We start from the raw sequence: 16,699 nt of genomic DNA, 5'->3' as shown, positions 1-16,699 counted from the left end.
CTAAAGAAAAGTCCATGCAAATAAGTCTGGTGTAAAAATAAAATTTCCTTCCTGCAATTGGGGTTCGGAGTTATCTGATAATGAAAACTTTATTGATTCTTTTGGGGAAATTATGGTTGGACAGCTGCCACACACTACTGTCGGTACTACTATGAGGTTTCAGCGTCTTGTTTAATGTTAATTATGCAATGATTTAAACCTGTATTTGTTTTTAAGTGTTGTTAAAATAGCAGGTAATGCAGCACAGTGTAAACATGGCACCAAATCAAAAGGAGCAATAAGATTTTCATCAATTTGTATATTATCTTTTAGCTATTTTAGTTAGTTATATATGACTTTTAAATGATTTTTGATGATTTGAAGAAACCACGGTAGAGATGAGAGCAAGTGCTGAGGACAAGACAGTTCCTTATTTTTATTTAGGAACCAACCTGTTTTTTCTTGGTCCTTAGTGACTTCCTTTATTTATAGGGCTCAATGAAGAAGCTTCATAATATTTTTTAGCATAAATGCATCGTTCCTAGAGTAATATATGTGTTGTTTTGTCAACACTGAAGTGTTTCCATATACAAAAGAACAAAACTGGTGAACTCATCAACACACCAACTGAAGGTTTACATAGTGGGATTTCCAAATCACTTTTCAGTGATTAGGAAATCTGACTCTGACCCTTTGGATCAGGGGCAGAAAAACAAACGCACCAAAAAAGTTTGTCTCGTATTAGGCTTTGTATTCACCCATAAGGAACCAACCTGTTTTCTGCTGAGCTGGCAGCTGCCTCTGTTTGTATTCTTTTACTTAAACCCATTTATTGCATGGTTGGTGTGGAGATTTGATTCGTGCCCTTTAAGTTGTTTAGTGTGACACAAAGAACATAAAAAAGCACAAAATGATTCAAAACCACCTCAAAGTGTTGTTCTTCAATGTATTTAAGACACAACAACCACAAATGATACAGCTGGTTGTGGTGATTTGTGGTGAAACACAACGTCTGCTTTTTCGGTAAGATGTCCATTTTCTAACATACTTAACTTAACTTGGATAGATTATATATTTAATATTAAAATGTTTTGTTTTTTTTTTTTTAGATTTTTGTTTTTAGTTTATATTCACATCAGGTAGTTGCCAGGTTTTAATTTTATTTAATTTAATAATTGTAAGGTAATAAATGCACATTGACTTCAAGCCAGATTTATTCAAATGTTAATAGATTTTGTTGGAAAAGAAAAGTGATCATATGAAAATAATTGTTCCTTCCTGCTTTTAAACAGAAATTATTGAGATGATTCATTTGGTTCAATTCAATAAAACTAAATTGAAGCTGTTCAGCTGAAAACTTTGTAAAATTTGGAGACTAAGATTAAATCAGAACATAAACTTTTATCTAAATTGCCACAACTGTTGTTCTGTTGCCTTCTTCTGTGACTCTTCTCTTGTGCCATGACAAATGTTATTTTTGGCTTGCATTCTCGTTGATCACAAAACAACACAAACATTCTTTATATGATTGCTGTTCTCTCACCTCCAGTCTTGTTTTAACTATAGGCAGAACAAGGTCAGAGGCACTCTGTCAATTCCAGTCCAGTTTTAATTTCTTTTTCTTTTTCTTTCACATCTTCAGTTGCAGTTTTATTAAAATGTCTTTTTATTCTAGATTTATTTTCACAAAGTGTCATATTTGGTACTTTTTCTTGTTCATTTTTTTGCCAGGCCTCTATGGTTCTCTTTGCTAATGGCTTTATAACTTTGTTTAGAAAGAGCCAGGCAATTAATTGTGTACTATTCAAATTAATATATCTAATATCTTACTCAGTTTCAGAATCCACACATCTCTTACGTATTCTTTTTTTGAGAAAACTAAATTGAGTTTAGAGGTACTTACTTCGTTAATTTAGAGGTATTTGCTGAGTGTTTTTCATGCTATCCCATCAGGGTTAATCTCTAAGGGGAACAAAAATAAAAAATTTTAGTAATGTTTGACTGTATTGTATTATATGTTATATTTATTGACATAGAATTGGTGGATTAAGAACTTAGGCAAATAAATAAAATTAAAGATAAACACTTATTAGAGCAACTGATCATATGTACAACTGCTGTTTTCAATTGGTTTAAATGGGACAATCCCCAGAGGTTTTGACGCTGAACCAATCTTTAGTGGGCACTTTACATTCAAATTTACACCATAACCACTTTTGTTGGTCAACACTGTTGATGTTGTAGTCATAAAACATATGTACTGTGTTGACATGATGTTTTCACCAGGAGATAAGGGGAGTGACTCCTAAAATGTTCACACTGTTGGATTTGAAATGAAAAAACTAAAACTGTTGTGTCATTATCTCTTACTTTCATTATCTCTTATATGAGCTATTTATTAACTATTGAAGGTCAGAGCCCAGCAAAAGTGAAAGTACGTGTTTATATGATTCTGTCATAAAACGTGACTGGATATTAAGACACCTGTGACTACAGGTTGGTACATTTGTTCATGTATGCCAACAATGGTGAGTAGTCTTTATGGCATTCTAAAGGACTGAAGTATATTGTAAATGTTTTCATAATATTTAGGAGTAAGTTTAAACATGTTAAGTTTACAAAGTTTAACATAATGCTGCTTAATTGCTTTTTAAAGTTTTATATAATCATGTTTTGATTTTTTGATTTGAATGACTATGATTATTTTGGTTCATGTCCAGATGAAGTTGTCTATGCTGCTGCTGGCTCTGCTGGATCTGGCTGCTTTGCAGGACATGGACAAGGAAAGCTCTCAGCTCCAAAAAGGTAAAAAGATGTAGAAACAATAAGTTATATTAAAAACTTCTGAGACAGAATACTGGTAATATCAAATAATAATTTACTGCAGATTGGCAATGTTTCTTCTTTACTCTTCAGTCCATAAAACATCAGGTCAATGTCATCACGTTTATCTGAAAACATCCCTTTTCTCTTTTTTAAATGCAGACTCTGTTCTAGAACCAGATCTAAGAAACAAGATTCCTAATATTACTTGTAATGGAACAATGTTGGCTCAATTGACCTATTCTGAGTTTAAGAGAAGTCCATATTTGTCCTTCCCTAATCTGAAAAACACAAACCTTCTGTGGCAGAACTGGCGTGGGTCTTTACCAAATGGAGCCGTAGGAATTCACAATAGTTATACTGGTCGCCGTGACTATGTCTGTAAATATGGGTGTGAGGCCGGCTTCTATAGCCCCAGCCTTGGGCCTCACTGTCGCTATGCCTACAGTGGAAAAGAGAAACTCGGTTCACCATTTTCTATTCTGGTAAACAGCAACAACTTTGAGCTTCTAGAGTGGAAAGAAGGTTCCTACGGTTCAGTGCCCCAGAATTCAATCAACACCTGCTCTGGATAAATGTTTATATAGGCAAAAATAATTATGGACTTGGGAAGGTGGTTCCACAACATCAAGCATTCTTCCTCCCCTACAAAGGGAAAGAGTACTGGTACAAGCACTACCAGGTTCTGACCCTCAACAAAGGTATATCTAAAGAGCAAATTTATGATGTCAAGTACAAGACTGATGGGGTTGAAATCATTAGTTATCCCCCAGAGACCATGCGTAAATCAGCCATCACCAACAACGAGTGAACATTATCAAAGACAAACGAAGTGCAGCACAGGTGGGACACCAGCTTCTCCATCACAGCGGGTGTAAAGAGCTCCATCACTGCCAAAATCCCCATTATTGGCTCCACAGGTATTGAATTCAGCACTGAGACAACTAAGCAGTTCTCCAAGGGAACCACTGTGGTGGAGTCACACTCCCACTCTGTTTCTTTGAAGCAAGATGTGCCACCAAACCACACCTGTGCCGTCAGCATGTTGGGATATAAGTACAAAGCAGACATCCCTTTCACAGCACGCCTCAAACGCACCTATAGCAACGGCAAGACCACATGGAAGTTAATCACAGGGACGTATGACAGTGTAGAGGTTGGAGAGGTCCGGGCTGTGGTGGACCGCTGTGAACCTATTCCTGATGCCAAGCCATGTGCCTGAATGAAGGATGGAAAAGGCAACATGACATAGTCCATGTTTATCATCTGTGAATGTAATGCAGTGAAACCTTTGTTGTTGTTTACAATTATTCTAGACAACATGAAATGAAAAATTTGCATATGTAACTTATATGGAAACTGCTCTAATGACTCTCTTACAGTCAGGTAAGAAGAAAGGAAAATTAACAGGGTCTGGTCATGCTTTAATTAAGATTGTGTACCAGTTATGTTCAATAAAAAGTTATTAAGATGCTGAGACTCTGATTATTACATCAGCAAATCCATGGATTGTTTTTCTTCTGTACTTTATTCGTTTTCACTCACGTATCTGTGTCACATTTTCACCTGATAGTGGATGTAACAGTAACATTAGAGTTTCAACAGTAAGAGCAACTGCAAATGTTTGACCAGTAGTTGTGACAGTGTTTATAGCTCGAATAATTCACAACACTGTCTCTGTTGTTATTAAGTCAAATTTATTAAGAGATCTTAGATTAGATTAGTTTCACTACATTGTCCAGTTCTTTTAATTCAATGTCATTCATTTTAAATGAGATCTCTCTGATTTTGGTCAGTCAAAACCTCTGGTGATTTGTCCCATTTAAGACCAATTGAAAACAGCAGTTGTACATATGATCAGTTGCTCTAATAAGTGTTTATTCTTTAATTTTATTTATTTGCCTATAGTTCTTAATCCACCATTTCTATGTCAATATAATATATACATATAATACAATACATGTCAATACATTACTAAAATTTTTTTATTTTTGTTCCCCTTAAAGAGATTAACCCTGATGGGATAGCATGAAAAACATCAGCAAATACCTCTAAATTAAACGAAGTAAGTACCTCTAAACTCAATTTAGTTTCTCAAAAAAAGAATACGTAAGAGATGTGTGATTCTGAAACTGAGTAGTTTGAACTGGACAATGTAGTGAAACTAATCTAATCTAAGATCTCTTAATAAATTTGACTTAATAACAACAGAGACAGTGTTGTGAATTATTCGAGCTATAAACACTGTCACAACTACTGGTCAAACATTTGCAGTTGCTCTTACTGTTGAAACTCTAATGTTACTGTTACATCCACTATCAGGTGAAAATGTGACACAGATACGTGAGTGAAAACGAATAAAGTAAAGAAGAAAAACAATCCATGGATTTGCTGATGTAATAATCAGAGTCTCAGCATCTTAATAACTTTTTATTGAACATAACTGGTACACAATCTTAATTAAAGCATGACCAGACCCTGTTAATTTTCCTTTCTTCTTACCTGACTGTAAGAGAGTCATTAGAGCAGTTTCCATATAAGTTACATATGCAAATTTTTCATTTCATGTTGTCTAGAATAATTGTAAACAACAACAAAGGTTTCACTGCATTACATTCACAGATGATAAACATGGACTATGTCATGTTGCCTTTTCCATCCTTCATTCAGGCACATGGCTTGGCATCAGGAATAGGTTCACAGCGGTCCACCACAGCCCGGACCTCTCCAACCTCTACACTGTCATACGTCCCTGTGATTAACTTCCATGTGGTCTTGCCGTTGCTATAGGTGCGTTTGAGGCGTGCTGTGAAAGGGATGTCTGCTTTGTACTTATATCCCAACATGCTGACGGCACAGGTGTGGTTTGGTGGCACATCTTGCTTCAAAGAAACAGAGTGGGAGTGTGACTCCACCACAGTGGTTCCCTTGGAGAACTGCTTAGTTGTCTCAGTGCTGAATTCAATACCTGTGGAGCCAATAATGGGGATTTTGGCAGTGATGGAGCTCTTTACACCCGCTGTGATGGAGAAGCTGGTGTCCCACCTGTGCTGCACTTCGTTTGTCTTTGATAATGTTCACTCGTTGTTGGTGATGGCTGATTTACGCATGGTCTCTGGGGGATAACTAATGATTTCAACCCCATCAGTCTTGTACTTGACATCATAAATTTGCTCTTTAGATATACCTTTGTTGAGGGTCAGAACCTGGTAGTGCTTGTACCAGTACTCTTTCCCTTTGTAGGGGAGGAAGAATGCTTGATGTTGTGGAACCACCTTCCCAAGTCCATAATTATTTTTGCCTATATAAACATTTATCCAGAGCAGGTGTTGATTGAATTCTGGGGCACTGAACCGTAGGAACCTTCTTTCCACTCTAGAAGCTCAAAGTTGTTGCTGTTTACCAGAATAGAAAATGGTGAACCGAGTTTCTCTTTTCCACTGTAGGCATAGCGACAGTGAGGCCCAAGGCTGGGGCTATAGAAGCCGGCCTCACACCCATATTTACAGACATAGTCACGGCGACCAGTATAACTATTGTGAATTCCTACGGCTCCATTTGGTAAAGACCCACGCCAGTTCTGCCACAGAAGGTTTGTGTTTTTCAGATTAGGGAAGGACAAATATGGACTTCTCTTAAACTCAGAATAGGTCAATTGAGCCAACATTGTTCCATTATAAGTAATATTAGGAATCCTGTTTCTTGGATCTGGTTCTAGAACAGAGTCTGCATTTAAAAAAGAGAAAAGGGATGTTTTCAGATAAACGTGATGACATTGACCTGATGTTTTATGGACTGAAGAGTAAAGAAGAAACATTGTCAATCTGCAGTAAATTATTATTTGATATTACCAGTATTCTGTCTCAGAAGTTTTTAATATAACTTATTGTTTCTACATCTTTTTACCTTTTTGGAGCTGAGAGCTTTCCTTGTCCATGTCCTGCAAAGCAGCCAGATCCAGCAGAGCCAGCAGCAGCATAGACAACTTCATCTGGACATGAACCAAAATAATCATAGTCATTCAAATCAAAAAATCAAAACATGATTATATAAAACTTTAAAAAGCAATTAAGCAGCATTATGTTAAACTTTGTAAACTTAACATGTTTAAACTTACTCCTAAATATTATGAAAACATTTACAATATACTTCAGTCCTTTAGAATGCCATAAAGACTACTCACCATTGTTGGCATACATGAACAAATGTACCAACCTGTAGTCACAGGTGTCTTAATATCCTGTCACGTTTTATGACAGAATCATATAAACACGTACTTTCACTTTTGCTGGGCTCTGACCTTCAATAGTTAATAAATAGCTCATATAAGAGATAATGAAAGTAAGAGATAATGACACAACAGTTTTAGTTTTTTCATTTCAAATCCAACAGTGTGAACATTTTAGGAGTCACTCCCCTTATCTCCTGGTGAAACATCATGTCAACACAGTACATATGTTTTATGACTACAACATCAACAGTGTTGACCAACAAAAGTGGTTATGGTGTAAATTTGAATGTAAAGTGCCCACTAAAGAAAAGTCCATGCAAATAAGTCTGGTGTAAAAATAAAATTTCCTTCCTGACAATTGGGGTTTCGGAGTTATCTGATAATGAAAACTTTATTGATTCTTTTGGGGAAATTATGGTTGGACAGCTGCCACACACTACATGTCGTTACTACTATGAGGTTTCAGCGTCTTGTTTAATGTTAATTATGCAATGATTTAAAACCTGTATTTGTTTTTTAAAGTGTTGTTAAAATAGCAGGTAATGCAGCACAGTGGTAAACATGGCACCAAATCAAAAGGAGCAATAAGATTTTCATCAATTTGTATATTATCTTTTAGCTATTTTAGTTAGTTATATATGACTTTTAAATGATTTTTGATGATTTGAAGAAACCACGGTAGAGAATAGAGAGCAAGTGCTGGAGGACAAGTACAGTTCCTTATTTTTATTTAGGAACCAACCTGTTTTTTCTTGGTCCTTAGTGACTTCCTTTATTTATATGGGCTCAATGAAGAAGCTTCATAATATTTTTTAGCATAAATGCATCGTTCCTAGAGTAATATATGTGTTGTTTTGTCAACATGAAGTGTTTCCATATACAAAAGAACAAAACTGGTGAACTCATCAACACACCAACTGAAGAGTTTACATAGTGGGATTTCCAAATCACTTTTCAGTGATTAGGAAATCTGACTCTGACCCTTTGGATCAGGGGCAGAAAAACAAACGCACCATAAAAAGTTTGTCTCGTATTAGGCTTTGTATTACACCAATAAGGAACCAACCTGTTTTCTGCTGAGCTGGCAGCTGCCTCGTGTTTGTATTCTTTTAAACTTAAACCCATTTATTGCATGGTTGGTGTGGAGATTTGATTCAGTGCCCTTTAAGTGGTATTTAGATGTGACAACAAAGAAACATAAAAGATGCACAAAATGATTCAAAACCACCTCAAAGTGTTGTTCTTCAATGTAATTTAAGACACAACAACCACAAATGATACAGCTGGTTTGTGGTGATTTGTGGTGAAACACAACGTCTGCTTCTTTCGGTAAGATGTCCATTTTCTAACATACTTAACTTAACTTGGAATAGATTTATAGAATTTAATATTAAAATGTTTTGTTTTTTTTTCAGATTTTTTGTTTTTAGTTTATATGCACATCAGGTAGTTGCCAGGGTTTTAATTTTATTTAATTTAATAATTGTAAAGGTAATAAATGCACATTGACTTCAAGCCAGATTTATTCAAATAGTTAATAGATTTGTTGGAAAAGAAAAGTGATCACTAATGAAAATAATTGTTCCTTCCTGCTTTAAACAGAAATTATTGAGATGATTCATTTGGTTCAATTCAATAAAACTAAATTGAAGCTGAATTCAGCTGAAAACATTTGTAAAATTTGGAGACTAAGATTAAATCAGAACATAAACTTTTATCTAAATTGCCACAACATGTTGTTCTGTTGCCTTCTTCTGTGACTCTTCTCTATTGTGCCATGACAAATGTATATTTTTGGCTATGCATTCATCGTTGATCACAAAACAACACAAACATTCTTTATCTATGATTGCTGTTCTCTCACCTCCAGTCTTGTTTTAACTATAGGCAGAACAAGGTCAGAGGCACTCTGTCAATTCCAGTCCAGTTTTATATTTCTTTTTCTTTTTCTTTCACATCTTCAGTTGCAGTTTTATTAAAATGTCTTTTTATTCTAGATTTATTTTCACAAAGTGTCATATTTGGTACTTTTTCTTGTTCATTTTATTTGCCATGGCCTCTATGGCTTCTCTTTGCTAATGGCTTTATAACTTTGTTTAGAAAGAGCCAGGCAATTAATTGTACTATTCAAATTAATATATCTATTAAGGTATTAAGTTGTATTATGATGTTGAAAAACCAAACTGAGAGCACCACTTAACTTCAAAGTACAGCATCTACAAAGGCTAAATGTGTATTTTTTTTCCATTTTTTGTCTAGTTCCTCACTTTAATGGACCATTAATTGACCAATATGAATATGTTATATATACTAGTACACATATTACATTCTGATCTGCACACAATTACCTATTGTAGGAGCTCTTATGACCAATAAAATACAAAATAAACCTTTGAGCCTAAATATATGGTAAATGTGACACCTGTTCTGCACATTCCAACAAAGTGGAGCTCAGTGTGTGGTCAACTTTATTTTTGATGGTCTAGTAAAGAAGACATTTTCAAACAATGACAAAATTGCAACACCCCCAGATTCGATTTTGTTTGGTCCTAACTTGTTTGAACATTAAAATGCAGCCATATATACAAAAGATTTTCTCAGCTTAAAGTGGAAATTTGGGCATTGATCATTTAACTAAAGGGTTAAAGCAGGAAGCACAGACACTGCTCACCTTTTGGAAATATGGACAAACAAGTCTCTTCTTCCTCCCATCATCTCAGGACCAAAACAAACTAGATTTATTGGTTTGTGATGGAAAGGTCCAGTATATGTGGGTGTATGTAAGTTCTGACCAGTTCAAGGATGTGGTGGTAGAATGTTTATTTGACACATTATAACTTATAAATAGTTCAGCTGTGGACCATTTAAACACACTGTGTTTACAGCCAGTTTGATCCTTATACTGATCTTTATATATGTGGCTGCCTTATGGCAGCATCAGGAAACTTAATTAATGAAATTCCCACACGTTACAGACATCGCACAGGCTGTTGCTAATCTAAATTTCTGTTACAAAGTGAATCATACAGGAAACGTGCAGCATGAACACGGTGCTAGAGACTGACACAGTGTAGAGTTGAATATGTGTAGGACTATGGCCTTGGCTGGTTTTCCTTCTTGTGTTCTTATTGTGTTCCAGGGAAACTGGAACTTAGGCAGGGGTTTGAGTGAGCTACTTAAGTACAGTCAGTGACTTGTCCTTAAGCCACTCCATCAGTAAAAGCTGTTGTAGCTGCTGAAAATTATTTTAGCTGCTGGGACACATTTCTTTCTGAATCTAGACCAAATGGCAAAAACCTTCAACCAGGGATCTGACTCAGTCAACCCTTATTCAATTTTTAATGGAAACAAAAAACGTTTTTTTAATTGCTGGTGATTATTTTATTTAGCAGATGTAAAAGTTAACAGCAAAGCAGTAAAAAGCATTATATTATGAAAGACGTCAGCAGACTCGTCAGGATATGGTGAACTTGGAAACATTACACATTCTAGATTTCTATTAGTAATTAATGAAACACTATTAATACATTTTTTTGTGATGAATTAATTATTTACTTTAACAATGTAAAATCAATTTTCAATCTCCTCTTCTTACTTGTGCATCCCAGTGTCATTTCTTCACTCTTATATATCTAGGTATAAGGGATTTAACTAGTTTTCTTTTGTTGTTATTCCCTGTACTTCTTCTTTTGACCTCTCTTTTTCTCACTCTTATCTTTTCCTCTGGGGCTGTGTTTCTTTGAAGACATTTTGAGTCCAGTGTTGGGAAAATTACTTGAAAACATGATCAACTAACTAGTCACTGACATTAGTTACTGCTCTTTGAAAGCACATGGCCGGGCGGGCGGAGGGAGGCCAGGAGGAGGGACCAGGCGCAGCAGACCAGGGGAGACTCAGGCGGACGCCCGGGAGGCGGCAACCAAGACCAGAGAGATGACGAACCAGAAGGCACAGCCTCGGGCGGACGGCCGGGAGGCGGCAGGAGAGCCGGCGAACAGACCCGGAGCGCCTCGGGCGGACGGCCCGGAGGCGGCAGGAGAGCCGCTGACCGAAGGGCGTCGGGCGGACGTCCCGGAGGAGGCGCCAGGAGAGCCGCTGACCGAAGGGCGGCGGGCGGACGTCCCGGAGGAGGCGCCAGGAGAGCCGCTGACCGAGGGGCGGCGGGCGGACGTCCCGGAGGAGGCGCCAGGAGAGCCGCTGACCGAAGGGCGGCGGGCGGACGTCCCGGAGGAGGCGCCAGGAGAGCCGCTGACCGAAGGGCGGCGGGCGGACGTCCCGGAGGCGGCCAGCAGACCAGGAGAGCCTCCGGCGGACGGCCAGGAGGCGGCAAACAGACCAGGAGTGCCTCCGGACTGCGAAGCGGAAGCCGGCTGCCTGGAGCTGAGACCCGGAGGGCCGGCTGCGGAGCTGAGACCCGGAGGACCGGCTGCGGAGCTGAGACCCGGAGGACCGGCTGTGGAGCTGAGACCCGGAGGACCGGCTGCGGAGCTGAGACCCGGAGGACCGGCTGAGGAGCGCCGGGCTGATGCTCCGGCGGCGGCGTCTGGAGTGCCGGCTGGGGAGCGCCGGGCGGATGCTCCGGCGGCGGCGTCTGGAGTGCCGGCAGGAACGGGACAGGCTGGAGAGGCGGCGATGACAGCGACCTCGGCGTCGACCCGCTCAGAGACAGGAGAGACGGCGACGACGGCTTCTGGGTCGACCCGCCTGGAGACAGGAGAGACGGCGGCGACGACGACCTCTGCGTCGACCCGCCTGGAGACAGGAGAGACGGCGACGACGACCTCTGCGTCGACCCGCCTGGAGACAGGGCAGGAGTTGTTGTGGTGACCAGAGCAGCGGTGATTGCAGCAACCAGGGTAGCGGCGACCGTGGTGACAGCAACAGGATCAAGAACAGGAGCGAGGACAGGAGCTGTAGCAGGAGCCGAAGCTGAGGCAGTTGCGATGGCAGGAGCGGCTGCGGTGACAGGAACTGTGACGACTGGAACTGTGACTGGAGCAGCTGCGGCGACTGGAACCGTGACTGGAGCAGCTGCGGCGACTGGAACCGTGACTGGAGCAGCTGCGGCGACTGCGGAACCGCCGCAGGTATCTGGATTGCAGGTAACTGATTGGTTTGGGGGCCATAACCAGACGTGTACCCCAGAAAGGTGAGTCCCGATAATCCTCTGGGTGTGCATAGTTCTCCTGCAGTGCTTCAGGGAAAAGCCCGTAATGATCAAGACAGGGAGGGAGGTTTGTGTGGCCGTAAAAGGGATCATAAGGATCCATGGCCGCGGTCTGGTCAGATCGTTCTGTCACAGTTTTAAGGGAGGGGGACGAGGCAGGAATTAACTTAAACAGGATTTATTACTGAAAAAAAAAAACAAAAACAGGGAAAACACGAGGACAAAGTAACAACAGAAAACCATCAGTGCGACTGGGAACAAAGTAACAAAACAAGACTCCAAAGTACAAAACCAAAAACCACTGCACGATGGCAGGAAAACACTCACTGAAACAGGGTAACAAAGTCCAAAGATTCAGGAGGGGAAAACAAGTCAAGAGAGTCCAAAATCCAGAGTCCAGGGGGGGAAGTAGACAGGGCTGAGGAGGAGTGAGCAGGAGCAGGCAAGGGTGGGCAACAGTCAGGGAAAGCAACAGGCAGGAACACAGGCAAGGAACCACAGGCTGGAGACAGGTTGGGGAAAACGACGCTGGAAACAAGAGGGGGGAATGACGACGATCTGACAGGGGAGGAAGGTCTGAGGAGAGGTTATGTAGTGTGAGGGGAACACAGGTGAGTCCAATATGCCGCTGATTGGCAAGAGCAGAGGGAGAGAACTGGCTGGTGGGCGGAGTCCAGAGGGAGAGTGAGGTGGAGCAGTGAGGGAAATCCTCAGCTTGGCCTGATGCCAGGCCGAAACCATGACAGTGGGTTTACAGCGATCCACAACACCCTGCACATCTCCAATTTGGTCGCCCTTGTACGTCCCAGAGATGGACGCCCATTTGGTCTCTCCGTTTCTGTAGGTGCGGCTGATGCGAGCTGTGAAAGGAATGTTTGCTTCACACTTATGGCCCACAATCCTGACACTGCAGGAGTGGTTTGGTGGGACACTTAACTGAACATTAACAGAGTGGGTGTTTGACTCAGTGTGAGTGGTGCCCTTGGAGAACTGGAAGGTTGTCTTCAAGCTTAACTCAATGCTTGTGCCAATAAAGGGGATTTGGGCAGTGATGCTTCTCTTGATACCCAATCCAATGGAAAAGTTGATGTTCCAGCTTTGCTCCACTTGGCTTGTCGTTGTGAGGGTAACTGTCTTTGACACTGGGTGGCACTCATTGTTAGTAATGGTAGATTTACTCATGGTCTCTAGAGGATACATATTGATTTTAGCTTCATCAGTCTTGTACTTGACGTCTGAAATTTGTTCACTGGATATCTCTGTGTCATAGGTCAGGACCTGGTAGTAATTGTACCAATACTCTTGCTCTTCCCAGGGAAGGAAGAATACTTTCTGCTCTTTATCCACCTTCCCAAGTCCATATTTGTTCTTCCCTACATATGTAGTTATTTTGCCTGAACAAGTTTTAACTGAATTCTGAGGCACTGAGCCACGGGAGCCATCCTCCCATTCAAGAAACTCTAAGTTTTCTTTATTCACTAGGATCTCAAATCTGGATGCAGGATGCTCCTTACGTTTAAGGGAGTAGTAGCAGTAAGGACCCTTTTCAGGGGTGTAGAAGCCGGCGTTGCATCTGAATTTGCAGACATAGTCAGTGCGTTTAGTGTAGTCATTATAAATTGAAACAGCTCCATCTGGGAGAGAGCCAGTCCAGGTCTGCCATTCTAGGTTGGTATTATCAATCTTCACAGGAGGAGACAAACTCCGCTTTTCCTTATTTTCCAGAGGAATCAGAGGAGCTAGATCTCTAGTCATCAGTCTCATAGGGGAGATTTTAGGCACCCTGTCCTTTAGATTTGGGTTTAGTACCGGAACTGCATGAAGGAAGTAAAAGGGAAAGATAGAAATGACATATAACATTATACCTAATGTTTTTTCTTAGTTTGTTTTTTCAAGCTTGCAATACATGCTTTAAGGCAGGGGTCACTAACAACGCGGACCGCGGTCCGGATCCGGACCCAGAAGCTGTCCCACACGGACCCGGAGCTACAGACCAAACCAAACGTTTTGATTTCAAATCTAGCGGGACAACATAATTTTAAAGGGCGCAGCTATTGAGATAGTTACGGTAGTTATTTAGTGGACGTGAAGACGCATTGGCCAGTTGAATGGGAGTGAAGCCATCCCACGTGACTTCACTTAGCCAATCGATTCTGTGGATCACAGGCGGGAAAATTAGCGACTCAACAGTAGATGAGAGAAAGTTGGAGAGAGGAGAGATACAGACGACAGAGAGGAGAGATACAGACGACAGAGAGGAGAGATACAGACGACAGAGAGGAGAGATACAGACGACAGAGAGGAGAGATACGGACGACAGAGAGGAGAGAGAGACAGACGACAGAGAGGAGAGAGACAGACGACAGAGAGGAGAGAGATACAGACGACAGAGAGGAGAGATACAGACGACAGAGAGGAGAGAGACAGACGACAGAGAGGAGAGAGACAGACGACAGAGAGGAGAGAGACAGACGACAGAAAGGAGAGAGATACAGACGACAGAGAAGAGAGAGAGACAGACGACAGAGAGGAGAGAGATACAGACGACAGAGAGGAGAGATACAGACGACAGAGAAGAGAGAGATACAGACGACAGAGAGGAGAGATACAGACGACAGAGAGGAGAGAGAGACAGACGACAGAGAGGAGAGATACAGACGACAGAGAGGAGAGAGATACAGACGACAGAGAGGAGAGATACAGAGAGGGAGAGAGAGAGATACAGACGACAGAGAGGAGAGATACAGACGACAGAGAGGAGAGAGACAGACGACAGAGGAGAGATACAGACGACGGAGAGGAGAGATACAGACGACAGAGAGGGAGAGATACAGACGACAGAGAGGAGAGATACAGACGACAGAGAGGAGAGATACAGACGACAGAGAGGAGAGATACAGACGACGAGAGAGAGAGACAGACGACAGAGAGGAGAGATACAGACGACAGAGAGGAGAGATACAGACGACAGAGAGGAGAGAGATACAGACGACAGAGAGGAGAGAGACAGCTGACAGAGAGGAGAGATACAGACGACAGAGGAGAGATACAGACGACAGAGGGAGAGAGACAGACGACAGAGAGAGAGACAGACGACAGAGAGGAGAGAGACACAGACGACAGAGAGGAGAGATACAGACGACAGAGAGGAGAGAGACAGCTGACAGAGAGGAGAGATACAGACGACAGAGAGGAGAGATACAGACGACAGAGAGGAGAGATACAGACGACAGAGAAGAGAGAGATACAGACGACAGAGAGGAGAGATACAGACGACAGAGAGGAGAGAGAGACAGACGACAGAGAGGAGAGATACAGACGACAGAGAGGAGAGAGATACAGACGACAGAGAGGAGAGATACAGACGACGGAGAGGAGAGAGATACAGACGACAGAGAGGAGAGAGATACAGACGACAGAGAGGAGAGATACAGACGACGGAGAGGAGAGAGATACAGACGACGGAGAGGAGAGAGATACAGACGACAGAGAGGAGAGAGATACAGACGACAGAGAGGAGAGAGAGACAGACGACAGAGAGGAGAGAGATACAGACGACAGAGAGGAGAGATACAGACGACAGAGAGGAGAGATACAGACGACAGAGAGGAGAGAGATACAGACGACAGAGAGGAGAGATACAGACGACAGGGAGGAGAGAGATACAGACGACAGAGAGGAGAGAGATAAGAGGTAAGAGTTGATAAAAGGATGTTGAGACTTAAAGAGGAAGAGATAAATATAGAAATGTCCAAAAAGAGAAGAGGGGACAGTGACTATATAAACCAGTGTCTGCTATGTTCAGAAACTGTGGCTCTTATTAAAAGAGCCAATGTCACCGGCATTATGAGACAAAACACAAAGGTTTTGAACACACGTACCCACTCAAATCTGAAGTGCGATCACAGAAAGTTGCTAGTCTCAGAGCGCAGTATGACCAGTCCACCAGGATCTGGAGCCACATGCTCAGTTTGATGTTACATAACAATAAATTAGTCAAAAGGTTTTTGAATTGTACTGAATTAATTTGATTTGACAGTCAAGTATTGAATACATGCAGGCTACTTGATAATATGTTGCAGTAAATACTTAGACATTATAATCTTCTGGGCCTTTGCTTGTAAAAAATATTGTGTAACCGGACCTCTTACAATTTTAGTTGAATACCCCTGTCATAGAGAGTATCCCCAGAGGAGAGAGAGTTTTTGTTGGAGAAGGCTTTAATGGGCATGTTGGTGAGGGCAACAGAGGTGATGAGGAGGTGATGGGCAGGTTTGGTGTAAAGTAAAGGAATCTGGAAGGACAGATGGTGGTGGACTTTGCTAAGAGGATGGAAATGGCTGTAGTCAACACCTACTTCCAGAAGAGAGAGGAACACAGAGTGACATACAGAAGTGGAGGTAGGAGTACACAGGTGGACTACATCCTATGTAGACGAGGTCATCTGAGAGAGGTTAGTGACTGCAGAGTGGTGGTAGGAGAGAGTGTAGCCAGACAGC

At 41.4% G+C, this 16,699-nt stretch overlaps 1 protein-coding gene and 2 pseudogenes across 1 annotated transcript in view; 1 reads left to right on the top strand and 2 right to left on the bottom strand.

Annotated features, from left to right (window-relative positions):
• The first annotated feature begins 2,699 nt into the window (after nt 1-2,699).
• Nucleotides 2,700-4,024, top strand: LOC113151040 (annotated as a pseudogene).
• Nucleotides 4,025-5,468: 1,444 nt separating this feature from the next.
• On the bottom strand, nt 5,469-6,793 carry LOC113151043 (annotated as a pseudogene).
• Nucleotides 6,794-12,659: 5,866 nt separating this feature from the next.
• LOC113150505 (natterin-3-like) overlaps nt 12,660-16,699 on the bottom strand; it is a 50,245-nt gene continuing 46,205 nt past the window's right edge. The window contains exons 3-4 of the mRNA XM_033326146.1: nt 12,939-14,014; nt 12,660-12,758 (exon numbers count right to left, since the gene is read on the bottom strand). Of these exons, the coding sequence (XP_033182037.1) occupies nt 12,660-12,758; nt 12,939-14,014 (1,175 nt within the window). The remainder of the gene's footprint in view (nt 12,759-12,938; nt 14,015-16,699) is intronic.

Source organism: Anabas testudineus, chromosome 9, assembly GCF_900324465.2.
Source record: "Anabas testudineus chromosome 9, fAnaTes1.2, whole genome shotgun sequence".
Taxonomy (NCBI): Eukaryota; Metazoa; Chordata; class Actinopteri; order Anabantiformes; family Anabantidae; genus Anabas; species Anabas testudineus.
This window is presented reverse-complemented; position numbering and strand designations above follow the sequence as displayed.